Genomic DNA, 27598 nt, shown 5'->3' with positions numbered 1-27598 from the left:
CAAATCTTTGAAGAAAGAAATATAGGTAGATATCAGAAGATAGAAAGATCTCCCATGTTAATGGATCAGTAGGATTAATATAGTAATGCCATCCATCCTACCAAAGCAATCTATGTATTAAATGTAATTCCCATCAAAATTCTAATATACCTTGATAGGGCTTACAACACACCTTGAAAGGATGATTCTCAACTTCATATGGAAACACATAAAAAGCAGAATAACTAAAAAAATATCCTGAATAATAAAAAACTACTGGAGGTATCACCATCCCTTATTTCAGGATGGATTATAGAGATATAGTAATAAAAACATAACCACATAGTATTAGCATAAAAACAGACATGTTGATCAATAGAATCAAATTGAAGACCTAGATACAAATCCAAACACATAAGAAAAACTGATTCTTAATAAAAAAGCCAGAAATATACACCAGAAAAAAAGAAATCATCTTCGCTAAACTGTGCTGATCAAACTGAACATGTGCAGAATGATAATAGATCCATATTCATCCCCCTGCACAAAACTCAAGCCCAGGTTGATGAAAGACCCCTACATTGTGGCACCCACCTCGGCCGGCAAGGAAGACATAACACGGTTGGATTCTTCTCAACAGCCTTTACTGCAGGACACCTTCATTGTTGACACGGGGACCATGAGCTGCAAATTCGCTCGCCTTATATACACAACAGTATGCTAATAATCTCTCAGGGATTGGTGGGGCACGGGTCACCCCACTATCACCCCACTACTTGTCCTCCAGGGATTGGCGGAGAACGAATCACCTCACCAGCATGGTACCGCCCCCTCATTAGCATATTACCGGCCAACTGACACCAGGTGCAAAACCTGCGCATGCGCAGTACTATTGTTCACCACAGGAGGGCGCCGGATCATACAGCTGCCCTGACGAGGAGGACAAGCCTGCGCATGCGCAGTAAGTTGTTTACATTCAGACGAGGCTGGCTGTCGGCGCCATCTTTGTTTTGCCGCACCGCTCCCTACACTACATAAAATCAGATACACTGACTCTGATAGAAGAAAAAGTAGAGAATAACCTTAAATTTGTTGGCACACAAGGCACGATTCTAAAAAACACCAGTAGCACAGGAAATAAGATTAACAATAAACATGGTCTCATGAAACTGAGAAGCATATGTAAGGTAAAGGACACCACCAACTGGACAAAGAGGCAATATACAGAACAGCAGAAGATATTTTTACCAACTCCACATCCAACAGAGGACTAATACCCAAAATATAGAAAGAACTCAAGAAACTAGATTAAAAAATTCAAACAATCCAATTGAAAATGGGGTATAGATCTAAACAGAGAATTCTCAATAGAGGAATAAAAAATGACTGAAAACGAGTTAAAGAAATGTTTAATATCCTTAGCCCACCAGGGAAATGTAAGTCACAACTATTTTGAGGTTCCACCTTCCACAGTCAGGATGGTTATGATCAATGGTACAAGCAAAGGCTCACACTGCCGAGGATGTGCAGCAAGGGGAAGACTCCTCCATTGCAGGAGTGCGAGCTCGTAGAGACCATATGAAAATTTGTATAGCAGTTTCTCAAAAAGTTGGAAATCTTGGGCATATACCAAAGAATGCTCCATCCTACCACAAGGACTCTTGTTCAACTGTGTTCATCGCAGCTTCGTCCATAATATCGAGAACCAGAAAAAACCTAGATGTACCTCAACCAAAAAAAAAAAATGGTTATAGAAAATACGGTACATTTATTCAATGTAATATTATATGAAGCTATATAAAATGACATCGTGAAATTCACAGGGGGAATGGATAGAACTCGTAAAAATTATTCCAAGTTAGGTAAACCAGACCCAGAAAGACAAATAAGGCATGTATTCACTTATAAGTGGATATTAGCAGTTAAGTAAATGATAACCAAGCTACAATCCTTAGACCCAGAGGAGTTAGGTAAAGATGAGGGCTCTAAGGGAGAAAAGCATGGATATTCCTGGCAAGGGGAAGTAGATTTTGGGAGTGTATTGGGTGCTGGTAGGGATGGGCGTGGGAGGAATCAGATGTGAGGGGAAATGATAGACGGAAAGGGTAAGGAAGAGACATCTAGAAATCGGGGGCTTTTGCAAGTTGGGTGGAAATCTAGTGCAGTGGAAACTTCCTGGAATCTATGGGAGTGGTCTCGTGGGGACTAGCAACGGAGGATTCAGCGTCTGAACTGGCCATCTCTTGTAGCCGGGCAAGACTCCCAGTGCCAGGACTGGGTTGCACTTATTTGAATTGTTGGCCCAGGGGATCCCATGGAGATCCCCAAACAAGCCAGGGTATGCTAGGGTAGAGGGTTGCTCTACCAAACTGACAACAGGGCCCCATTGTTGAGGTCAACATCTGCCCAGCTCAGTGAACATAGAAAGGTGGAGCAGGTGTCTTCATGGAGCAGATGCAGAGACTTCCTGTCAGTCATTATGAGGAGAGAAAATTCTACATCAAATGTCTCTATTGGGTCCTTTCTCTTAGAGCTCTGGGAATCATGCAGAAGAGGGGCCTAAAGAATTCTTGAGGTCAGGAGGGATGGAGGACAGCAGGGGAACTAAAGCCACTGAATCAACGATGCAGGGCTCATAGAGAATGAAACGGCAAGCACGGGGCCTGCAGTGGTCTGAACCACCAGGTCCTCTGCATATATGCTGTGGCTGCTGGCTTTTCATTTTACCTAACTGTAGGCACAGGTGTGTCTCTGACTATTCTGTCTGCTTTTGGAACACTTTTCCTTATGTTAGTTTGCCTTGTTTTATTTGGTATAAGGGCTATTGCCTTGTCTTATTATGTTTTGTTTTGTCATGTTTGGTTGTTATCTCTTGGAGCCCTGCTCTTCTGGTGGAAGATGAAGGCCCCTCTTCTGCATGATTCCCAGAGCTGTGAGAGAAGGGACCCAATAGAGACATGCGAGTAGATGTGTGTATGTTGCATCTCCTCAAGAAAATTTACATAAGCATAATTGTCACCAAAACAGGGACACGACAAAACCAAAGATGAATTGGGAAAGGTTATGGCTATGGTAACACGGCATAGAGCTGAGACTAAGAAGCCTGAAAGGGAAACATCTGAAAAGGAAATTCTGAGTTTCCTTTCCTGAATGATGTGTATTGTACCTCTATCACTCTGGACAGGAAGCCCGGAACAGAGCAAAGTACCAATAACACAAAATTCTAATTTGGTAAATCAATGAGTTTTATTGGGAGTACTTACAGGAATATGGGTGAAATAAGAGCAGAAATAACTCTAAGGTAACTGCATCACCGAAGCAACCCCAGCATGGATGACAGCTCTTGAGGCTGGGGACTTGGCGCACACTGCACAGCCTGCAGGCAGCGCAGCAGGATGGAGTGTTCCAGCGAGTGAGCTGATTTAAACCTCTTTCAGGCAGCTCGCCTGGTTCCTCCTTTTTCCGAGGAGCTGGTCTGGTCTCAGAGACTTCATTCTAAACTTTGTTCTGCTCATCTGAGAGAGACCCTCAGTTTTTATTATTTACTATGGCAAGGAGAGGATTAATGAATCTGGCCAGTTTTTTGGACTTCCTGAAACTATTTCGAATTGTTTACCTTCCTGTTTTGAGGAGTTTCCTGCAGGATTGAATGTTTTAATCTTGGAGGAAACAGTTACGTGTACTAGATATTAACCCAAAAGCCTAAGATATAGCAGAGAACCACTAAAAAGCTTCACACCCCATAGATGAGAAATCATATATATGAAGAGCTAAATTGCCAGAAGCCATCAGCTTTTAGCCCCAGAACAGTAAGAGAGAGTTAAAGGCCAGAAGTCATCAGCCATTGGCCTTCTTCCCACCTCAGGACCTGACTGTAGGGGGCTGGGCCCCCAGCAAAGTCTTTCTTTTCCTTTTTTTTTTTTCTTCTTGAGGCCTGGCCTTAACTTGTGAGCTCAAGTGATCTTTTCCATCCTCCTGCCTCCATATTTTCAATAACTGTGACAGGGAAATGTCAATGTGCCTGGACTAAAAGGGACATTCTTGATGTTTCTGGGGGCTTTAGGAACGTAAAAAACTATTGAAGAAAAGGCCAAGTATCAAATAGATTTGTAGGTTCAACCTCCTAGAACAAAAGCAAAAACAACAAAAACAGTGGTTTTTAGAAGAGGGAATGATTTTTAAGACACTTTATTTTTAATGTTTTCTGTGCCAAAGATGAAGAGGCAACTTTAACCAGGCCCATAGATGTGATCAGTAATAAGGGTTTCATTTTTGTCCATTAGCGCATCACATAAACCCATACATCTCTTTCATCCTCAACCCTGCACCACTGTAAAATGAAACAATCAAAATCGATGATTTATATTGTAGGAGGGTCCAGTAGAAGTGACCTCCCTCAGGTCTGCTGGCTTAAGTTCTTTCCTATGTAAAAGAAAGAAGGAACCACTTCCATAATAAAGTGTCATTTTCCTCTCATTAAAAGTGTTTCCTGTATTAATACATTCCTAGTTTAATTTAGCTAAGTGCATTTTCCTGCCAAAATACACTTTAAGGAAAGATTACGAGTTTGGAAAATGGAAAATAAAGTTGAAATGCATCACAGGAATATGCAGAAATGTTAAGGCATTATGTTTTTAGTTTAAATAAGATCTTATATTGGATAAAAAATATAATCATATAGTGATTACTATACTTTTTATTTGTCGTAGGTATAAACAAAAGTGGCATACAGAAAAATTGTAAACTAATAAAAATTTAGCATTGATGAATTAAACAAAAGATAAGCAGTTTATTTACTGGAAAAAAATTTGCAATACAGTATGGTCAGTTGGTAAGATTAACCAAGGTAATAATTAATAGTATCTAGCTATTTCATTAGCAATGGGGTGCCTTTCACAAATATTGAGTGCACAGAAACAAGCATATGACATATGGATTCTCCTGTGAGAGATTCATTTGAGATTATCTACCAAAAAGTAAAAAGGTCAGCAAACAATAAATTTATAAGAACTTTCTGTACTTAAATGCATGTGTCTTTGATAATGTCTCTGATGTTTGAATTTCAAAAATAATTAGCAAGAAAGGCATTTCTTAGTCTTTCGGTCATGTTTTCATGGTATTATTTTTAGATAGAAACACTTCACATTGTTTATGCCCCGAAGGCATAATAATAAAAGGTAGGAAGAACTGAATCATTACAAGAATAATCATACAGTGTAGAAATTAGGTTTGACCACACATAACACAAATTTAACATGGGAAAGAAGCACAACATCAGAATCACATCTCATATATGCATAGCCATGCAAATAAAGACACTGGATATATTACAAAAAAAGTCATAAAATATTTTCAAAAATTGTTTAATTGACTCTAACAGTCAAACCATTGAGCTTAAAAGTTCTGTGGCAATAACATTAAAAAGCATTTCCTCTGATATGACACATAGTCATAGCTATGAACCCAGTGATTCCTTCTGTTTCTCCCTTGCAAGATAACGATTTGTCAACACAGCAGTGCCACTTCCCTTAACTTCCTAGTTCTCTGATAAAGACTTTTTTTGAGAGGCAGGTGGATCTCTGCGAATTTGAGGCCAGCCTGGTCTACAGAGTGAGTTCAGGACAGCCAGGGCTATGCAGAGAAACTCTGTCTAAGAACTAAATAAATAAATAAAATAAAATGTAAAAAATTACTTTTTTGGAAAAAAAAAACAAACCCATATATCCACATTAACAAGCATCAAATTTACTCCTCAATGGTCCCACTAGAGAGGTATACTGAGCAGAGACTATGTACAGAAGTTAAAACAAAAATAAAGTCTCAGCAAATGTAGAGCAATCAAACTCCAAGGCCAGAAATTATCTGAATCAGCAGGTCATTTAAGCTTCAGTTCAAATGTGGCAGGTTATTAAATGACTCCATCTGAGAGATGTAAAAATAAACTTGAGGGATAAAGCCATGCACCTCAGTATGGAAAGGAGACCCAGTGTGTGTAACAGCCTCCTTCACCCCTAATGGCAAGGTCATACAAGTAAGAAGATCGTACAAGTATGGAGTCAATGCTGTGGATATGGGAAAGCCTACAGGATGTGAAATATTTCATGCAAACATCTTACACTCTTGCTTTACACTAATAGAGGTCAAGTGCTTGCTCCTCATAAACAGATTGTCATTTCTGAAAAATCTCAAATCTAAGAACATTTTTAATTTCAATACCAATTGTCTCATTAATTTATATCCTGAGTAATAAAAGTGATATTTTACTTGAAATCTTTTAGATATTAAAATAAAAAAAAAACAGGCTACAAGATATTAGAGAGTATGGTGGTTAAAAGAACATTTAAATAAAGATAAGTTTATTTTCAAAAACTCATCTTGGGTTATTATTACAGAAAACGGCTATGGTAACTCAGGAGCTGGGATACTGATTTTGAAGTGAGTTCTTTTCAACCTTGGCATTGGCCATGCTGAATAGCATGATTTCAGTTCAGTAGCTTTCTGCTTTATTTGAAAAGTTGTAAATTTTGCAGACTTAATGCAAAATTATTTTAAATCACTCTGATTTATTTAATACAATCGTTTTAAACATTGTGGGTTTTACAAATTTCATTATATGTACAATATTAATTCATTTGTGATGTCTTTGGATTGAATGAACAGGATTTTATTCAGAGAAATATCAGTGTTTGTTTTGTTGTTTGCTTTGTAGTCCAGTGGGTGCTACAGGTCCAGCAAATGCCCCATGGCCGAGTTACTCCTTACTTCTGCCCACTGACTCCGTTGTAAGAAAGATTAAATCTTTTGTCTGACTTATACAATAAAAGTTGACATTTATCACAATAGAAAATATATTTGATTTATTCATATAATTATTTGTAACCTGTGCTTGGTTACTGGAAAGGATTTTATTCAATATAGTATATGAGGGAACATCCACATTCTTAGCTGGTTTAATAGACCAATTGTTCATGCTTACCTAATAGAGAAGGGCTTATCTGTATAAAACATGTTTTACAGCATAGATAAAGCAAATGTTAAAGATAGAAGATCTTTGTGAGTAAATAAAAATTTAAAAGTATTTGTCTCCTCTACGAGATTGAATATTTATGAAGTTTTCTTGGGTATATTTGTATTTTAGTTTCTGACACTGAAGCTTCTTTAAATGAAATTGCTACATTTCAGTTAACTTTCAAGAAATTCTTTTAAAAATAATAAATATCTTAGAAAATTAAGATGGTTACTCTAGTTTAAAAGTAAAAATATTCCATGACCAATCAGTAAAAATCCAATATATTTTAAATTTTAAAACAAAAGAATCATATAATTGTGGACTCCTAGGATTATATATTATTGTAAATTGTCTATACTTACAAGACTACCAGTAGCATTCCAGTTTTTAAAAACAAATCTTTTTAACTATCCAGTGATTAATTTTCCACTTTAAAATAGCTCTTTCCTACAGGTAATAGCAACCCTCCTCACTTAGTCTTCTGGACTCTGTAGCTACTCTCTGTCATTTGTTAAGTTATTTTTGTTGGATTTCATTATTGTACCTCCTCTCCTTTAGGCAAATATAAAGTATAATTTCCAAATAAGTCTTTTCTTCATTCCTTTATAGATTTATATTCTCTAGAAGTTTTCAAAATTCATTTTTCCTCCTCTTCCTTCTTTTAAATCCAGGATTAGATATGCAAAAGGTTTATACATCCAAAGTTTTGTTCATGCTCCTAAGCACTTAGGCCAAAAGCAATTTATTGCTTCTTTTTATTTTACTATTATGCTTTAATGAAAATCCGTAGTGAGAAAGCATTTCTGCATACTAGTTCATCTAGTCAGCTTTGTAATTGTGCTTACATTTAAAAAAAAAAAGTGGGAACCAATCATATGGCTCAACAGGTAAAGATGTTTGCCACTAGGCCTGATAATCTACGTTCAATCCCTGGGATCCATATAGTTGTGGGAGAGAAGCAACTTCTGTAGGTTTTCCTCTGACTTTCCCACACATGCTGTGGACAGTGTGTGTGTATATCTGTGTGTGCATGTGTACGCACACACATGCACACTACAATGTAAGGAAATTTTATAGCAGTAGTTTTGGGTGAGCGTGAGCGCGCACACACACACACACACATGCATACACTACAATGTAATGAAATTTTATAGCAGTAGTTGGTTACTTTGATAACTGATCTTAAACATCTCCCACCTTTGTTCAAAATGTCTACAACAATTAGCATTTGTAGAATTTCTATAGTTTATATTTTAATATCAAAGATTCGTGTTTGTTTCACCAGTTTTCACTGTTTACATCCAATATTATCTTTATAGGTACTCATTTTTATCAGCACTCTACATTTATTCATTGAAAGGGTCTGTAAATAAATAAAGATAAATACAGCTGAGTTTAAACTGCATCAAATGATGTAACTACATACATACATGATAGTCTCTTACTGCTTAACAATTATTATCTACTTTTGTGCTGAAAATGAGAAATCTGTTTCAAAATTTCTATATCTTCTTATTAAAGTTCTGTTAAAATTAATATTTTATAGACTTAATAGTTCAAAACAAAAATTTTCACTATATTCAAATAAACAACTAAAATAAAAATAGTTTACAACAGACAGTGATAAATTTCATATTGGAAAAAGTCAACTCTATACACAGCTATGCCAACAGTGGTTACACAGAGACGAGATCCACCGTGGAGTTCCCAGCCCAAAGACACAACTTGTTCTGAGGTAACTATTTCCTCAGGTACAAAACTGACTTGGTAACTGACACTTCTTGGATTTCAAATCATGATTAGCAATGGGGAAAAAGAAAAAGAAAAAAGGGAAGAAGTTGTCTTTAATTGAACTCTGACAAAAATCTGTACTGTCTACTAATATTGGCACCCGGTAAACTTAACACCAATAAATGAGGAAAATGTGGAGGAACAGCCAAGCAACTGGTGGGACAACTATGTGGGGATTCTGATTGATGAGAGGTTCCACAGAGTCTATTATTAATCTGATAAAGAACAAAAATCTTTGGGTTGCTTTGGTAACTATGACTGGTATTCAACAGGAACATAACAACAACAACAACAAAAAACATTTCTGCAATGTGTTTTGTGGCTGACAGCTGACCTTAGGTTGACCACCCCACAAACTGCCACATCTTCCCCTCCACAGCTGGTAGCTCTGAAACCGCCATTGTTGGTGTCCTACAACACTAGTCATCTTTTTGCTAACTGTGAGGACTAGTTCTGTGTTGAAGAGAAGTTAAAGATACTGTTACATGAAAAAATAAAACCTTTATGGTTTTATGTAAGTTAAGGCTACCTGACAAAGACAAGGAGTCAGGGTTAGGCGCAATTATGTGGGCAGCACTTGAGAACCGAGGAATCCAAGTTAGACCTTACAGCTCTATTAGCTGTTGTCCTTGTTTTCTCAATAATGCAAAAACTAAATTTTTCTATGAAATTCTATGCCTTAAATAAAGTCATAAAATTACCTAGCACAATCTGTAAATTAAGTAGGAACATGTCTTATCTCAATATAATATGACTGTAGGCACCTGTGTGTTTGTTAAAAGTAGACAATGAGCTAAGGTTTACTATCTATTTTTTTTTTTGGCAAGGAAGATTCATTGTGGAAAAAGAAAACAAACAACAAAACATACACTTTCTGCATAAATTAGCTAGCCAAGGCTACCGTACAGTTTTATATGTATATATTTTTGCATTTATTGTGATCCCTTTTAGTGGGAAACCCATAGTAAGACCCTAAATTTGGAAAAGTTTAAAAAATTTGTGGTCATTAAATAAGCACACCATTTCTTTCCTTCAAGTAATTTGACCTTCTTTAATACGAACACACACACACACACACACACACACACACACACACACACACACGCATGCACGCACAGGAGCAGCACCAATATATCTATCTACTCAACTGCAATTTTAAAAAATTAAAGATACCCTCGAACCTTGATTAAGTCAATGAATCATAGCTTTGCCTCTTTCTTAGATTTACTTAATAAATGTTTAGTGAAGAACTCTAGTTAAAAAAAATTACTGACAATGAGTTACTGATTAGAAAAAAACTGCATAAAGAATATTCATGTAGCAGCAAAATAGTTGTTGTTAACATTCTGATGCACCTCATTTGTAATTTTCTGCAAGAAAAAGGACCAAAATCTGGCCAGTTTCAGATTTTAAACTAAATTAAAACTTTAAATAACTGAATAAACTATGACTCTTTAAAAATAAATAAATTCTGCTTACGGAAATTATCTTTATAAACATAAACCATACAGCAAATAAAATATAAAATAAGTATCAATGAAAAATATTAGAATCAACATCTATAGCTGACTTTGGAGAATAGGGAAAGATGATTTACAGCATATCTATTTTACATGTCTTGGATCTATTTTATGCAATGGAGGTGAAGCCAGCTATCTGAAATACATGTCTCATTTCAGTTTCAAGTGAACTGTTGCCATTTGATTGCAGGTCATCTGTGATTCAGGGTAACCATGATTGATCACACGAGGGTTTATGTATCATTTTATTCTTCTGAACTCTCTTTTCTCTTCAAAAATGATGGACTGGAATCCACATGTACATCTAACATCCAAGAAGAAAACACCTGCTAGATCTTAGCGCCCTCACTGTGGCCTTCAGCCCAGATATTCATCCGTGAGAGATGAAGACTAGGGGTAAGGAGGCTTGGCGAGACAATGGAGAGGTGCACACTGTGAGCTGGAATGTGGCTGCTCCTTACTGAGGGCAATGTCCGGACTGAAAATGAGAGAGAAGGCAGTTAGTAAAAACAAAGAGGTAAACAAACAAGTCCACTGACAACCAGACAGATTATTGTCCTATACATTTTAAACACATGAACAGAATTTTTTGAAGAAAATAGTTTAAAACCAAAGCATGCCCCTCCCAATGCAGGTTTTTAAAGCAAAGCATGGGGGTGAGGGTAAGAAAGTAAAAAGAAACTTTGAGAACAGATACATAAACTTGTCCCCCAAGTCAAGTACTCAGATTTTTCAGTCTCCAACTCCTAGATCTCTGGGCTGGCAGTCAAGTGTCATCAGATCAGTCCTTATCAAACTTTATAGTGGGTACAAGCCACCCAAAGATCTTGGTAAAGGAGACTTTGAGTTAGCAGGGTCAGGAAAGGACTCTAGCGTCTGCATTTGTGATGTGCTCACTGTGGGTCAAATGGTGCTAGCCTATGGGTCAAGACATCAGAGTTCAGAATAGTCTAGAGTTTACTGGTAAAGACCCGAGAAGATAGTTTCATTTGCTTGTGAAGCCAATTTTGCTCTAAGGAGTCCTCCACTTTGGCTTGATGGTGCGAAAAAAAAAAACTGATAATTTTTATGACATTTTGCATTTGTTAAGTGAATGATGTGATTGACTATCATTGTTGCCTATTCTAACCAATAGGCAACATCTGAGAGCCTCCAATGGTAATGAACCTTGTCTCAGACCATTCAATGTCTTGCTGAATAATTGATGAATAAAATAGTAAAATTAGATTTCTTAGGTAAAACTATAAGGCATATTTGAGTTTAAATGTTTTAAAATATGACTAACAAAAGAGAAAGGGCACCATAGGAATATTTTTTAAATTGGAGAACATGGCCTATTTCCCCATATATTGTGAATTTTAGTATCATATAATTCATTTCTATCGGGAGTGTTTGATATATATATAATATTCATTTAAATATTTTAAGGTAATGTTATGGATGTGTTAATTAAAATTTGTATTAAACAAATACTTTTGAAGATTTAGTAGTGAAATTGTCAATCAGATCTATCTGTTGAACATTAGTATAAAGTCATAATTATGTAAATATTTAGCTAGATATTACATCCTTCCCTAGCTCTTTGAACCACTGTAAATCTAGTTTGAAAGGAAACTGCTATTCATACTAATGAGGATGATTAATGGTAAGAGTTATTGTTCCTACTTTTTTCTTTTTGTTGATGCTTGGAATGAAACCAAGACTTCATATAGTTTGGGCAAGCACTCTGTGACTAAGCCCAACCCAGATGGTTAAAATGTAGCAAATACAAAATGGTGGAACAAGGAACAAGAAGATAGTATATGATTTAACTCATTAATGGTAAAAGAAAAAAACAATATTGGGTTATGTTATCCTTGACCTTCCCAGTAGTCAATGATTAAGGAAATAACAAGTTAACAATAATTTAGAAAGACATTCCTCAGACTTTGTGGTTTCTTTCTGTAAATTGTAAGTTAGAAATAAGCTCTTTCTATGGAATTAAACATAAAACAGGGCACAAGTTATAGCAAGCGGTAAGTATTACAGTAGTCATGTTATGCAAGAAGGACCTTGTATGACTCAATCCTTTTCTTTCTAGCATGTTTTTGCATGTTAGCTGTGGAATATGGCAATAGCCTGAGCAAGGGTTATAGTTCAGTTGGCCCAATGTCTTGATGTGTCATTCATGATGACACAAAATTATTTTCATTATTTCATATTAAATTTATTATAAAGTGAAAGAATATTTTAAACCATAGTATCAGTATTTTAAGTTTGCATAAAATGCAGTAACGTCATGTGTATTTTATGTCTATGTGCTAACTTATAAGAAACATGTTCTTGACTGACAGATTAATGAATTATTTTTAAAATAAATATTTGACACATTATTTCTTATAAAATTACATAAATTTAGCTTTGATTTTGATTGCTAAATATCTTTGGAAGACTTATTATTTAGCCTTTACCACAAATAAGTTAACTTTTCAGTGGAAGATCATGGAATAGTGAGCTTAACACTTCATTACTGAGGTTTTCAGGTATTAAAGTTGGATATATCTTCAGGAAGTTTAGTATTTCTTCAAAAAGCTTATTTTTTTCTTTGTCTTCTTCCTGGTAAATACAACTTAGTAGATGTGCAGATGTGATAAATATTAAACATTTTTATATATCTAAATATTATGTCCAAGATTACAATATCATTTCCCATTACATCATTATATATACAAATTTTAATAACTTAGAATAGAAGCAGCTTACAAAAAGTCCAAAATTTTTGAATTATATTTATTGAAACATGACATACTGTGCTCTTACCTTATATTTTAATATTATTTTGTGGTGTTTTCCATTTTCATGCCTTGTATATTACTTATATAAATTGTGGATGATACTCCAAATAAAAACTCTAATTAATGCCAAAAAACAAAGTATATAAATGCTGGGTATTGTGGCATACACCTACAGTTAAAGCTATTTGGATGGCTGGGGCAAGAGGATCACTTGAAGCCCCAGAGTTCAAGGAATTCAAGATAAGCCTAAACAACATAGGAAGACCAGGTTAAAAAAATATGTGGAAAAGTTCTAAATTTTCGTGTAAGAACACTGTTTATTAAGGAATCATACACCTTAAAAGTTATGTGAGTAGAATACTTATGTACAGCCATGAATTTGATCTGTAGTACTAAAAAAGGATACGTAAATTACATATATATATATATATGTATATATCTCAGGAGGGAAGTAAACTTTATCTCAGGAGGGAAGTAAACTTTTTTTTTTCAAAATGAGAAACTCAGAGAATACCTGATCTGAAATTGAAATCACTCAACATTCCTAGAAAATTTTCTCATGTTTGTTCATTTTTCAATTGAAAGAAACTGTGTCCGCATAACTTAAACATGCTTTCTTTTACCAAGTGTAGGTACAATGACTGGCTCCTTATCTGAGGTGCAGCCATGCTCTCCAGTGGACAGGGCATGGGGTGTTAGGTCACTTGGCTCAATTGTATTAAAATATGTGGCATTGGACTTCCTCCTTTAGACAAGTATAATAGCTGGTTAGCCTATAGGGGATCACAATGACTAACACATGTGAATATCTTACCCTTGCCTGGTACCCAGTGTGAGTTCTAATGTTGGTTGCCTTTCTTGCCCAGAAGGATTAAGAGGGCAGTGCAGAGCTGACTCAGATCCTCTAACAGCAGAAACCATTCAGAACCCAAGCCACCCTGAAGAGGAGTCCTTTCAGACCTCTGTGTATTAATGATCCCTTTGTGTGAACTATAAAAAGGAAGAGAAGTCTGCTTTGGACATGACTACTGGATAGAAACTAGGGTGTCTGTAATTCTCTAAATTGCTTTTCACCAAATCACCCCCCATGGAGACAGGAAGCACCTAAATTTAGTAATCTTAGAGGAAAAGGAATGCATCTGCATTACTGCCTTAAGGAAATTCTTAAAGCAGTAGTATTACAACTCTGTCCAAGAAAACTAGACAAAATAAACACGATTTTGGTCAGGGATGGCCGTGTACAAAGTGTTAGTGCTAACAGCAAGAAAGGGCAGACGTGTCAGGTCCATCTTCACTGAATTCCTCCAAGGTCCTTGGAGGAATGTCAATTTTCCTCCTTACCTTGTTAAAAACAAAACAAAACAAAACCAAAAACAAAAAACATAACCAACAGAAGCAGCTTACACATGTAGGAGTGTGAGAGGTGGAATCACAAGCTAGAAGTCTGACTCCAAAGCTCTTTTACTCAGACATGTAGTCAGCGTTCATGGAGCATCTGTACTGCATTGACACTGCCCTAGTGCCCCAAATGAGGGAGGCTGCTTTGTGGAATCTAGACTACAGGTTTCCAGGTCCTCAAACAATATATTATACTGTAGAATCCCTCTCAGATCAACTTGAGCATGTATACTAATATTCAGTTACTCATGTAATTGAAATTATCCAGAACAGGCTACTGCTATAAATGCCATCAATACATTAGTAAATAACATTTCTGAGGGGTTGGGGAGATGGTTCAGTAATTAAGAGTATATGTTATTGTTGCAGAGGACCTGGGTTCAATTCTCAGCACCCACCCAATACTTCACAACCATCTCTAACTCTATTTCCAGGAGATCCAATGCCCTCTTCTGACTTCCCCAAGTACCAAGCATACATGTGGTGTACATACATACATATATACAAGCAAAACATTCGCACATGAAAAATAAAGTCAATAAATCTTAAAAAATAAAATGGTTCTGAAATAAATATCCTCTTACGTGAAGTGGTATTGATCGGCTTTCTAACAGACATTAATCAGAAGACACTGACTATTTAACAATGTACTTTGGGGGCTGGGCATGCAGCTCAATAGTAGACCCTTTGACCTAAGAGAGAGCACACGTTCAGTCTACAACACTGTGGGCAGTGTCATACTTACTTAGGCAACAAACCACCTAGCACACGAGCTTTAGATGTATTGTTTCTGTATTGGTGATTACCCAGCAAAGCCATGATCACACACAGTCTGCAGCTAACAGCTACTCATCTCAGACACACACATGGAGCTATGTTGGGGCTGGTCCTTGCTTGATACGAGCCCTCCTCTAGTAGGAGATGTATTCTGTATATTAGTAAGTAGAGTCTAAAGATCATATCCAGACTCCAGAAGCTTGGTACCAACAGAAACCAAGTAAGTGAGGATGAAAGACGCTATGGAGATGAGGTTCTGATGGGATGATTCTAGGCTGTGGATAGTCACTCGGGATGAGTAACTATTTTGGAGATCTTAAAAATCAAATACGAATTGTCAGCAAACTCTCTAGTTCTGTGCCTAGGAACGCTAGGAAGTTTTAAACATGCCTTTAAAACACTTCATTTCAGATAAAGGGAAAATAATCACTGCGAATTTTCGTTTGAGAATTCAAATTTTAGTTTTTCTCCCCCGTTTTCCTCCTTTCCCCTTTCTCTTTTATAGATTTTGGAGACAGAGTTATTCTGTATTAAAAGCTGGCCTTGAACTCACTATATAACTCATTCTGATCTTAAACTCGACCTCTTACCACAGCCTCCAAAGTGCTGGGATTACAGGTACGCACCATCACATATGGCTTTCTAGACCTTCTCAATTCAGTTTTCACAATGGGACTAAGTAAACAGAAAATGGAAACCATTAAAACTGTCCTAGAATGGACAGTAGATGAATTTCATATATAATTTCACATATTTTCCCTGTTTGCTTACCTGAGAAATATATTTGAAGAACAAAAAGATAAAATAAAAGTAGGTCAAATAACTTAAATTACATGTTTAAGATTGGAGGCAATGAAACACTGGAATAACCCAAGTATTTGCTCACAAAGGGGAAATGAAGCAGCCTCTATTCTATCATCTAGTGGTTGACGACATAGCACTAACTCCTGTGCATGCTCAGGGAATGTGAACAAGGGTAAAGTCATGTAACCAACTCATGAAAAACATGCAATAACAAAGATGCATAGGTGGTTATGGTCTTGGGAAGGGGAGCTGTCATGCAGCTGGTGGGAGAAGGAAGGACCTGTGGATTTACCTGACAGTTGGGTAGTCTTGCCTCCCAGCTAGTTGTGAGCACTGTGGCGGTACGGAGGCAGCAGGCTGCTGACAATCTACAAGAAACTAATAAATTAGACATGTATACAAAGAGATGACATAAAGGTGTTAGCAACAGTAACTAAATCAGCTGCCTGAGATTTAGTGAGGAATGGAGCAGTCACTAGATTAAGTGTGATTTTTCTTTCTTTTCTTTTCTTGGTGTGGTTTTTTTCCTTGACTAGTGCCAATAGAAAAGACTGAATTTTTAGTTTATATAATATTAGGAAAAACTAATGATATAAAATTAGTAGCAAGATTTTAAAAGTACATTATGTCCTATGGCCATTCATATTTGCTGTTTCGATTCCTCTAAAATCAGAATCTATTAATATTAAAAACTTTAACGTCTGAACTTGAACATAATGCTAATTACTTAATTAGCAAATAGATATGCTGTTCTAAAGTGAAATATATTCAGGTAATAGATTTTATTGTCAGGGCATACAGTAATATTATTAAACTCACATATATTTCGAGAAAGCCAAACAATATTTTATTAACAAGATGTTAAACAAGAAAATTATGTTTATAGTTTCCTGAAAATTGATTGTATGTGTTGAAAATAATTGTTCACAGAAATCTTAGATGAGTCATTATATAATAAAATTTTAATAAACAGAAACCAGCCTTATTAATGGTGCTCACTTTGTTTTGTTTTTATTACTTTAAAATCACATACTGTAAGTCACATTAGATTAAGTAGATTTTATATATTGTCATTATGTTAATCAACAAAGAGGCATATAAACCATCAAAGGACAGTCTGCTCTCTGGCACTGGGTTCACAATATTATAAACATGCAAGAGGTTATTTGCATAATATTTTTGCAAAAAAAATCTAAAAAACAAAGTAAAAATGAGAGTTGACTTGAAAATTACTCTTGAAGCATTTTCTTTGGTGAACAGTTTAGATATGTGAAAATATTAAAGCCAAGTCATCTCAAATTCTGGATTTACAGGCTGTATTGAACAAATTTAGAAAGCTATTTTAATTGAGCCACCAGATATGTGATTTTTAAGTTAACCAGGTCCATGCTGCCCTTCCTTAAGTAGAGTAGAAGGAAAAATGGCCTGGACATGTACTCTGTCATCTTCATGCTTGTCAGCAAGGGATAAATGAAACAATTCTAAAGCAGAGTTAATCTCTGTTGAATGGCAATCCTTAGAATCAACCGGAGTATCAGAATTATTATTTTTAAATCTTCTGTATACCAGAAATAGTTTCTCTGCCAATGCAGCCATGGCTTATCATTGAAAATACCCCTTCCGATAATATTTAGGAAGCCGGTGATTAAGACCACGATGCACTCCTTAACAAGCTGCCTCATTTGGTAGCTCTTTACATTCAGAGTGAGCATTATGTCCTCTTTCCTTTCTAATGATTTATTTTTATTTCGTGTGTGTGAGTATTTTCCTACATGTACATATAACATACATATCATGTGCATGCCTGGCACTCACTGAGGTCAGAAGAGGGTGTCAGATCCCCCTGGAACTACAGTTGTGAACCATGAAAGAAAAAATAATTTAGGTCCTCTCCAAGAGCAACAAATTAAGAAAACACTGAGCCATCTCCCCAGTCCTATATTCTCTTTTAAAAAGAAATCACTTTGCTGGGCATGGTGGTATATGTCTAATCCCAGCACTTGGGAGGCAGAATAAGGCAGATCTTTTGACTTCAAGGCCTTCCTGCTCTACATAGTGAGTTCCAAGTCAGCCAAAGCTGTAGAATGAGACTCTGTCTAAAATAATAATAAGTAAATAAAAATATAGAAATCACTTCTTGTTATTGTTAATATTTTACATTCATAAGTATTTAACTAAGTGATATTATTAAAAGAAAAAAGTGAATTCCAAATGTACAAAACACAGTTTATTGATGCGAATAAAACTTTAAAAAGCTACATTGCCCTGATTCCATTGTTCCTAAAATCTCTCCTCTTGGGTCCACACACCTCTAGCTATGCCCACTTTAAGCCAAACTGAACCACAATATTTTAACATGCACTCTGCAAGGTAAAGCAGGTGTTCTGGGAAATAAAAAAGGTCTCTCTTAGGATTCAGTTCCTGATCTTCCAGCTCTGACTGCGATCTTCTAGGTCCGACAGAGTCTTGAGGCAACTGTCGTTGGATCTCACTATTTTTAAAGCATGGAAGACAACAATTATGTGGCTTGCAGAGCAACCACAGTTGAACTATCATTTACTAATCAAGATAGTCTCAATTATTCAATAATCAAATTACTAACTTTATGGTGGAGACAGTGAGGACAAAGACACAAAGATAACAGATCTGCTTGACTGAGAAAGACAAACATATTCAGTGAGCACTTAACACTCACATGCCATGGAGATGGTGGTGATGAGGAAGAAGCAACCACATCTGAAACTCGTTTCCTGCTTACCGCGGGCCGGGCACTGATTCCCTGGCTACTCTTAAAGTTCTATCAGTCACCCCCAGAAAGTATTGGGGTTATATAGTGAGGGGTATCGTTATACACTTGAGACACTGATTTGAAGAGAATCAAATACATCAGAAGCACAGAAAAAGATACAGCATCCAAGGGATACTGCTCTGTGTTGTTGGTTTCGGTTCAGTCAGTTTGTTTGCTTATTTGCCTGGTTGGTTTGTGTGGCTGGAAACAATAGATTTCCCTGGATGAGAAGAAGAGGTCTTACTTTACAGCTTTCTTTCAGGTTTCTACCACTCTTTAACCTTTTTGATGCAATTTAGAAAATTCATCAATTTCTAAAGACCAATGCCTTAGGGAGTCCAGAAACCAAGTGAAGGCTGCTTGAAATAGGTGAGAGTGCCCTGAGTGGAATGAGTTTCAACATTAGGTTTTGGATCTTCCCCTGTCCCACAGGACACTAGGGTGTGAGTTAGGAATCTATAAGCACAATCTGAGCTGTGGAGGGTACAGCCTACCAGGATGAGGCTCTAGGAGAGGTTTTCTTGATTACCACAAACTCTGTGAAAAGAGTAGTGGCACACAAGTCTCGTATGGCATGGTTTGTTAGAACCTGTTTTCATGGTGGAAGATCTAATCCAGCCCTGGCTCTTAGTGGGAATGCATCGTCCATACATATCTCCTTCTCTCAGCACCATAAGCTACATCCAGTACTTCTCAAGTTTCCATGACAACCGTCTGGACCTCTGAGTTTCCTTAATACCAAATAATCTAAACTCTTCCTCTGAGACATGGTGGCAACTTCTCTCACTCTCCTATCTCCCTCACCCTACTCTAGAGGACACAGTCCAGGGACATCTTTCTAACCCTGAGGTGTGTGAAGGTAAAATCATATGTAGTTTGGTATGACTACAGAAGAGTAGCACAGAAGACCTCTCTCATCAAAATCATCAAAATTCTATGAAATAAAATCCGTATGACATTTAAAGGAAACCACATTCCACTGCTATTTTATGCTATTCTTTCTTTGTTTATAGATGGTGCTAAGAAGTCATGTTTTTTTTTTTATCCTGTGCTTAAGGATGTATGTGTAAATGCCAATGAAATATGGGGATACTTATCTATATACATATATAGCCATTATTAGTATATGTTTATAATTCAAATAAAATAGTTTATATAATTTATTTGTGCTTTGGGAATTTTACCTAGAGCCTTGTGCATGCTAAGCACTCATTCTGCCACTTGGCTAAAACTCTGACTCCTACTTTTTAACATTATGTTTATTCCTAATGCATTTAGCTTGTTTCTACTTAATGCATCTTTTGGATTCTACTCTGTCATTTAATATATAAGCCTCTCTCCTATTTTTATGTATCAATTCAAAAATATGGCAATTTTTCTTTGATATCTTCATTTTATATTGGCAACAATAAGGCTATTTCATAGATTTTAATGAATGATTTTCAACCATAAAAACTGTATAACTAATTCTCTATTTGCCTTAAAAATTTTTAAACAGCTGGTTGTTAGTCAAGATTCAGACATAGCACTTACCCTGTTTTTATGCATGAAAAAGAAGCTTAGTTTAACAGAAGGCCTTCTTTTTTTTTTCTTTTTTTTCAGAGCTGGGGACCGAACCCAGGGCCTTGCGCTTGCTAGGCAAGTGCTCTACCACTGAGCTAAATCCCTAACCCAACAGAAGGCCTTCTTAATGAACTGGCTTTTAGCTGTCACCACTATATACTGAGCGGATGAAACCATCCATTTCCTGAAATTTGTCAAAGACTAGGCCTGAGTTTGAGGCTCAAGTTTAGAAAACCTTTTCTTTCCCCTGTATAGGAACTTTATTTCCATATTCTCTGACACATTTAGGTATCTATCCTGTTGCTTTCATATTCTCTTTCTCCCCAGGCACCTCTTCATGTATGTTGCATGACTTTTTAGTATTTTTTCCTTCAGCAATGAAATTAAAAAGAAAAAGTACCCTTCCCTTCACTGCTCTTCTCATTCCTTTCAAGACAGTAACTTGTTCTGTGGCCCAACTGGCCTCAAACTCATGATCTAATGGTGTCAGCACTGAGTGCTAGGAATATAGGTATTACTTCTACATCTGCCTTCTCTTTTCATGTTTTGAAAATAGCAACTCATATTCTCAAAAACAAGCATGAGAAAAAATAGGCAAGAGGAATGGAAGTTCATGATTCAGAGAGCATGTGTGCCTTTTGGTAAGACAAATGGTTATTATCTTTGTTAAGTTAGTATACTATTTTTAATATTTTTATTAAAAAACTAATAAATACATTTGAACAATTTCTATCACATTGTTGCAACTTTCAAATAGATATAACTTTGGACCAAAAATATTATGAACTTTCAGTGAATGGTCAATATTCAATATCAGGTGTAAACTATAATATGAAAACAAGAATATTTATCTATGACAACTGTTTAATAAAAAGTTGATAGATTCATGGATTATTTTGATATTCCATAGTCAATATCAAAGCATGGAGACAACCTCTTTTATGCTCTTATAGAAAGGAAAGCAGAGCCTTTGATATGTGTTCTAAAGTGTCCCTCTTTCTCTTTTCTGCAAACCTGGACCTGATTTTGATTAATAGAAAAGAAACAAACAAAATGGAAGAGAAAACAAGAAAGATGAAACATAATGGTGACTTGTAATGTTTAGAAAGTGTGCTATAGACATGAACTAAACATCTTTCATACAAGGATCTCTGATCCTTATAAAAAGTCAATCAAATAGATTTTCTTTCTTTCATTTTTTTTAACTTTTGAAACAGGGTCACATGTTGATCTTAAGCTGGTATCTTCCTGCCTTTGTCTCCCAAGTAATATGATTACAAGTATGCACCACCACACTCAGATTTAATTTTATTTAGAATATGAAAATGAGGCTTGGAAAGTCTAGAAGCCCATGTCTGATCATTTTTGACATGACTTTTATAGAGAGCAAAAGTTGTTTCAGTGCTTAGAGAACGGAATATCAAAGAGTTAAGTGGTTTTCTTAGGGCCTGTGGTGAATTGAATATGCTTGGCCCAGGAAGCAGCACTACTAAGAGGTATGGTCTTGTTGGAGGAAGTGTGTCACTGTGGGAGTGGGCTTGGGGACCCTTCTCCTAGCTGCCTGGAAAGTCTGCTCCTGACTTCCATTGTATGAAGATGTAGAACTCTCAGCTGCTCCAGCACCATGCCTGCCTGGATATTGCTGTGCTTCCTGCCGTGATGATAATGGACGGAACCTCTTAGAATGTGTAAGCCAGTCCCAATTAAATGTTGTTCTTTATAAAAGTTGCCTTGGTCATGGTGTCTCTTCACAGCAATGGAAACCCTAAGATAGGGCCTGTTAGCATTTCTATTGCTATAATAAACGACCATGACCAAAAGCAACCTGTGGAGGAAAGGGTTTATTTCTTCATACAACATCAGGAGCCAATTCAGAAGCCATGCAGGAGTGGCTTGATTATTCAGTCTGCTTTTTTATACACCCCCAGGACTACCTACCCATGCATCATAAACCATGGAATGGACCGTCCCATATAAATCACAGAAAATGTCACAAAGATTTGCCTGAACGCCAATCTGTTGGGAGCATTTTCTCAATTATGATTCATCTTTCCAAAAGACTGTGTCAAATCATAAAGTCTGTAAAATAAAATTAGTCAGCACAGGGCCCAAGTAAGTACCAGAGTTTAAACCCAAGTTACTGACTGACTTCTCATGTCCTGAACCTGATAGGGTGTGAACTGTATCCTCCCAAGTTAAATTCTCAACCCAGTACCTCTGAGTAGGGTTGTATTTGGAGATGAGACCTTCAGAGAGGTAATTAAGTTAAAATGATGCTATGGAGTTTGGCCCTACTCCTATCTGATGCATATCCTTGTGCTGAGAAGAGATCAGAGAGACACAAAAATGGTGTATAACTCAGAGGAAGGACCAAACAAGGATGCAGTAGGAGTGTGGCTACTTGAAAGCCAAGAATTCCTCCTGTAGGTGCCTTGACCTTGAATTTAAGTTTTTAGTGTGGGAAAATAGATAAACAAATAAAATTTGTTGTTTAAGTTGCTTGGTCTGTGGTATTTTGTAACCATAGACCAAGAAAATGAAAATGTGTTCTAAAGTAGATGCAATGTAACATCAACTTTCTACTAAGAGTTCATCTTCAGTCCAATAAAACCCATAATAGTCAGGTACTCTCACATTTCTTTACCTTTAAAGCTGTTTAAGGATAGAAGTAAATATATATATATATCAAGAAAACTCAAATTCCAAACATATATATATATATATAAAACAAATTGTAAATGAAAATCCACACTTGTATTTTTAGCACTTTTTAGCAATATATTTCTTATATATATTATGTTTATATATATGTATGTATGTATATATGTATGTATATTAGAAGCAAAATTTACCAAATCAGTATTATTAGGGACAACTAAACTGATGACAGAATATAAAATCTGGATAATTATGTTATTAGAAAATATAATCTTCTATACACTGTGTGTGAAGATAAAAATAAATGAATCATTATAACCACTGCTTACAAACACAGTAGTTTGCTGTTTGAGGATAGTAACACAAAGTCACTCTCCATGTAACCCGTACAGACACACTCGGGTCCTTGGGAAGGTGATGCAGCCCTAACATGGTCGGTAATGACCACTCCACAGGTACTTTCTGCCTCTACTCAGTAAAGCTTCTGCCACCATTTCCTGGCTTCCTTTACCGGGAGCTTCCTGGCCTGGAAGGGGTAGACACAGGGCACAGAGTGGGACCATGGTGTGGTCTCAAAGTCTGAGGGTCTCCAGACCTTCTAGCTCTCGAACTGTACTGAAATGCTGATAACCTCTAAAAAGTCCTAAAAAATGTTCTTGCACTTTCTGAGGGTAAAAAGCTGCTGGCTTAGGCGACTGACGTCTGCAGCCTGACAACCTGGGGATTGAGTAATGTGGGCTTTGTTCTATCTCAGCAGGAGCTGTGCAGCTCTAACTTTCAGCCTGGTAGTTGGAAGTCACAGGAAGAAAAAGGGACACTTTGAAAAGTGATTACAGCATTTATTACTCAGTTGTGAAAAGTTTCCTATGAAAGCTAAGAAAAGGGGAAAGTGGGGCAACGGGAAAGTTCTTTTCTTGCTTCTCCTCTTTGTCTAAGTGCTCCGTCCAAAAAAGTTTTCCTCAGCTCAGTTCTGACTCTTCTTTTTGTCCTCAGCACTTATACATCTTTCAGAATACATGATCGCATGTTAAAAAGTTCATCACAAGTTCACACATAAAATCAAATCATAAATTGAAATAGAAGTTTACAACAGAGAATGTTTCCATGCATATCCATTAGGAGTAATTATCTGGCTAAGCATCTATCACTTGTCACAGCTCCACCGGTTCACTGAAAGTTAAAAACCGTAACTAAGAAATTAGTGAAGTTTTGTATAGATAAACCCAGTCAATATTTTATCTTCCGTCCTAGCACCTATAATAAATCATTAGTTCCCATTTTATGACCTTTGGTTAATTGTTTTACAACCTCTTGGAATGTGCTCTGAGTAGGAGAAAGTCTGGTTAGTATTTAAGAGCAATGAACTGGTGACACTGACAGAGTTCTCATTGTAGCTTTGATAGCAGAAAAGGATCTAACAGCAGTCAGTCCTGCTATAAAGGAGCTTAAAAATCGCTGATACAGTTTTAGGAATTCTTATGGGATCATCATTAAGAGTTAAGAAGTTACCCATTTGTCTATATAACATCTGCAAGACAATACATCTTCATAGATCTGCTCAAAGGGGGTGTGCTGATACCTAGCGATTATTACATGTATTTAATAATAACAGAGAAAGCATATTAATAGCAGGAATCTTTCCTAAAATGATTTTCTCCTGGGTTAGGGTTAGGGTTGGAGTTAGTGACTAATTTTTCCCTCTCTAAGTTCTGAACCGTGGATGAAAATCCCCACCTGATTCAGGTAATCTCTTTACTCTCTTCTTTCTAAAAACAAACTCAATCACCTTTTAATAATACCTGTAATTAAGAAGTAGCTGGTCTAACTAGGATTTCAACCCAAAATTCCCGTGGAGTCCATGTTAAAAAGAATATGAGTATCCTGAAAGACTTTCTAAACAACTTTCTTTAAAAAGCAGCTTTTAATCTGTAACTCTCTGATCTGCCATTACTTCTCACACAGCAGGAGATCTACAGCCAGCCAGCCCAGGTGGCTTCCCCATTTCTTTGTTTGAATTCCCCCCCTCCCACACTTAAGAGATCACATGACTTAACATGGCGCCAGCCTCCTCTTACTTAGAAAATAAAAACTTTCTCGCAACTCTCAGGATTACTAGTGGATTCTTGCCCATCACCTTGGCTCGCCATCTGTTGTGGTAAAAATATATATAAAAAAAATTATGGTTGTCTTTTACCCCGCTAGGTCCAGCCATGTAGCCTGGGACAGCATTCCCCATCATCCCACAAGAAAATGTCTAACTTCTTTAAGCTCTGTCAACACTCATCTTTGTTGACAACTTTACTTGAAGAATGTCTAATTAAGGCTACTTATTTCCAAACAGTAGTTTGTGTAGGGAATTTTCAATGTGGTACAAAATATTTGCTAATGTACTGTTTCCTCTTCCCTTAAAGGATTTGTGACTTTTTTCTTTATGAGTATTTTGTAAATGTTTAACAGATTCATTTGAGGTAGGAAGTTTGTGAATCAAACATTCCCGTGATCAAAATATGTTTCTAACAAAATAATAAGAAAAAGGGTATGATATCTAATACAAATATGAAAGTTAATATAGTAATATTATTTTTTGATAATTGGAGGCTTTAAATCAGAAAAATAAATTTTAAATTATCACCTAAAATATATCAATAACAATACTAAATTATTCCTCACTAAATCTACAAGTTATTAATTGTGTATTCATGAACTAACAGAAAAAATGTCAAGTACACTTCTTAAGTAGACCTAAGGATTCCCAAGTACATCAACCGAAATAACAGGAAAACATGAGAAAAACTTGAAATAGAATACTATAGAAAGAAAAATAAGAGGACATGATAGAAACACATAAATACTAATTGTAGTCAGTAAGATATTTTCAAAATTCCAGTAATGAATTAAGGATACATTGATAACTTATGAAAATAGGTAGCTGTGACCAACATTCGGTTGGTCACAATTCAACTTTCATTTATAATCAAACACATAGAGTTGGCTATCTCATCCCTTTTTGCCAATTGTATCACAGAGAAACACTTTAGCTTCTCTGAAAGTAACCGCTGATATAATTATGGCATCATCTCCAACTTCTCTGGGGTATAATCTGCTAATTTATAGCACCAGACACTCAGTGTTCAACACAGCAAACTCTGCTATATCTTTATATTCTTGGTAGTCTAAAATAGTTTTTATGCATTGAAATTCTTCAGGGAACAAAACTACACTTGTTGAAATATCAAAAAATAATAATATAATTCAGGCAAAAATAACAAACCTTTAAAAGGCATTTGGTTTGCCTTTCCTAACTGACAATGACACAGAAGTTTATCGAACTCTGAAAAGTATTGAAACTATTTGCTAAGCAGAGAAGTTTTTCTGTTTACAAATTAGACAAAAAAACGTTATTTGACTTGTCATATGATATCATGATATCATATGACATATAACAAAACAGTATTTATAGAAAAATTCATTTTATACAAATCTTATAAAAGGGAAATATATAAAGTGCACCTTTTTGCTTCTGGACAATTTAGGAGTAAATAATGAGCTGACAGAAATGGATGATAAAGGATAGAGAGTAGTTATTTACAGTGGCACCAAGAGGTAAAAGTATACTGTGTTGCCAGATTCTCATACCAATTAAACACCTTTTCAAGCACGACCCTTTGTTTAGAAATAACCTTCTCAAGAGCAATGCAACTCAGCACAGTTAACTCAAGATAATAAGGCAGTTAATCCTTGGTAGGCAAAGAAGACCAAATCAAGACCATCTTTTCATGTCCTAATTAATCAAAGACACAGGAGAAATAAGTTAAACAAATTATACCCAGGACTTCACTAAAAAGTTCAGTTATAAAGATATATATCAGTCAAGAAAAATCTATGAGATACCACTCAATAAAATGTGTTTGATTTTCTCTTATTTCATAATTTCCATTTTTAAATTATTGCAGAAAATCACACTGGAGAACATTCTGAGAAGATTGGACGTCCTCTTCGGCAAATCAATGTATCTCAAAATTAAAGACTTTCCCAGAATCAGTTGTTTCTTGGTTTGGTTTATTGTGTTGTTCTTTTGTTCTGTGCTTTTTTTTTTCTTATATTAAGAAAGGAGTTCATGTAATGTGCAATACACATTATCAGGCAAACAATAATCCAGACTAAATGAAGTGTTTCCAAATGTCCTAAGATTTAAATTAAATCAGAATTTACAGGAAAAGCAGTATGTTTAAAATAGTATTTTTAAAAATACAATTTTACAGAAGGTACTTACACATTTTTAAAGGAATTTACAATGATAAGCTTCTTGATCTAAAAGTATTTGATTTATGGAGATTTAGTTCAAGCAAAGCTGGTCAAGAATAAATCTATTAAGAAAAATATGGTTCACCTGGATGTTTATAACCAACTTACCTCTTTTTGCTTTGGATGTCAAGTAGTGCATAAAAAGAGAAAAAAATCAGGTTTAACTGATTCTAATGTCATTATGTATGGCTCATTCCATAAATACCTACTCAGAGTAAAGGACTGTACTGTT

General features: G+C 36.0%; 2 protein-coding genes across 7 annotated transcripts in view; both read right to left on the bottom strand.

Moving 5' to 3' along the window:
* Zfp808l1 (zinc finger protein 808 like 1) overlaps positions 1-3204 on the bottom strand; it is a 29670-nt gene extending 26466 nt beyond the window's left edge. The window contains exon 1 of the mRNA XM_039108940.2: positions 574-3204. Within this exon, the coding sequence (XP_038964868.1) occupies positions 574-594 (21 nt within the window). The 5' untranslated portion in view covers positions 595-3204. The remainder of the gene's footprint in view (positions 1-573) is intronic.
* A 947-nt stretch (positions 3205-4151) lies between these two features.
* Bicd1 (BICD cargo adaptor 1) overlaps positions 4152-27598 on the bottom strand; it is a 153950-nt gene continuing 130503 nt past the window's right edge. For 2 of the 6 annotated variants that reach the window (XM_006237703.5, XM_063286385.1), the window contains exons 9-10: positions 16345-16420; positions 4152-10777 (exon numbers count right to left, since the gene is read on the bottom strand). In XM_006237703.5, the coding sequence (XP_006237765.1) occupies positions 10690-10777; positions 16345-16420 (164 nt within the window). In that variant the 3' untranslated portion in view covers positions 4152-10689. Of the gene's footprint in view, positions 10778-16344; positions 16431-27598 lie in introns of all 6 variants that reach the window. The other 4 variants (XM_017592727.3, XM_006237706.5, XM_039107954.2 and 1 more) reach the window with 3 other exon arrangements.

This window comes from Rattus norvegicus, chromosome 4 (assembly GCF_036323735.1).
Source record: "Rattus norvegicus strain BN/NHsdMcwi chromosome 4, GRCr8, whole genome shotgun sequence".
NCBI lineage: Eukaryota > Metazoa > Chordata > Mammalia > Rodentia > Muridae > Rattus > Rattus norvegicus.
Note: the sequence above shows the minus strand (reverse complement) of the source record. Positions and strands in the feature narration are given on the sequence as shown.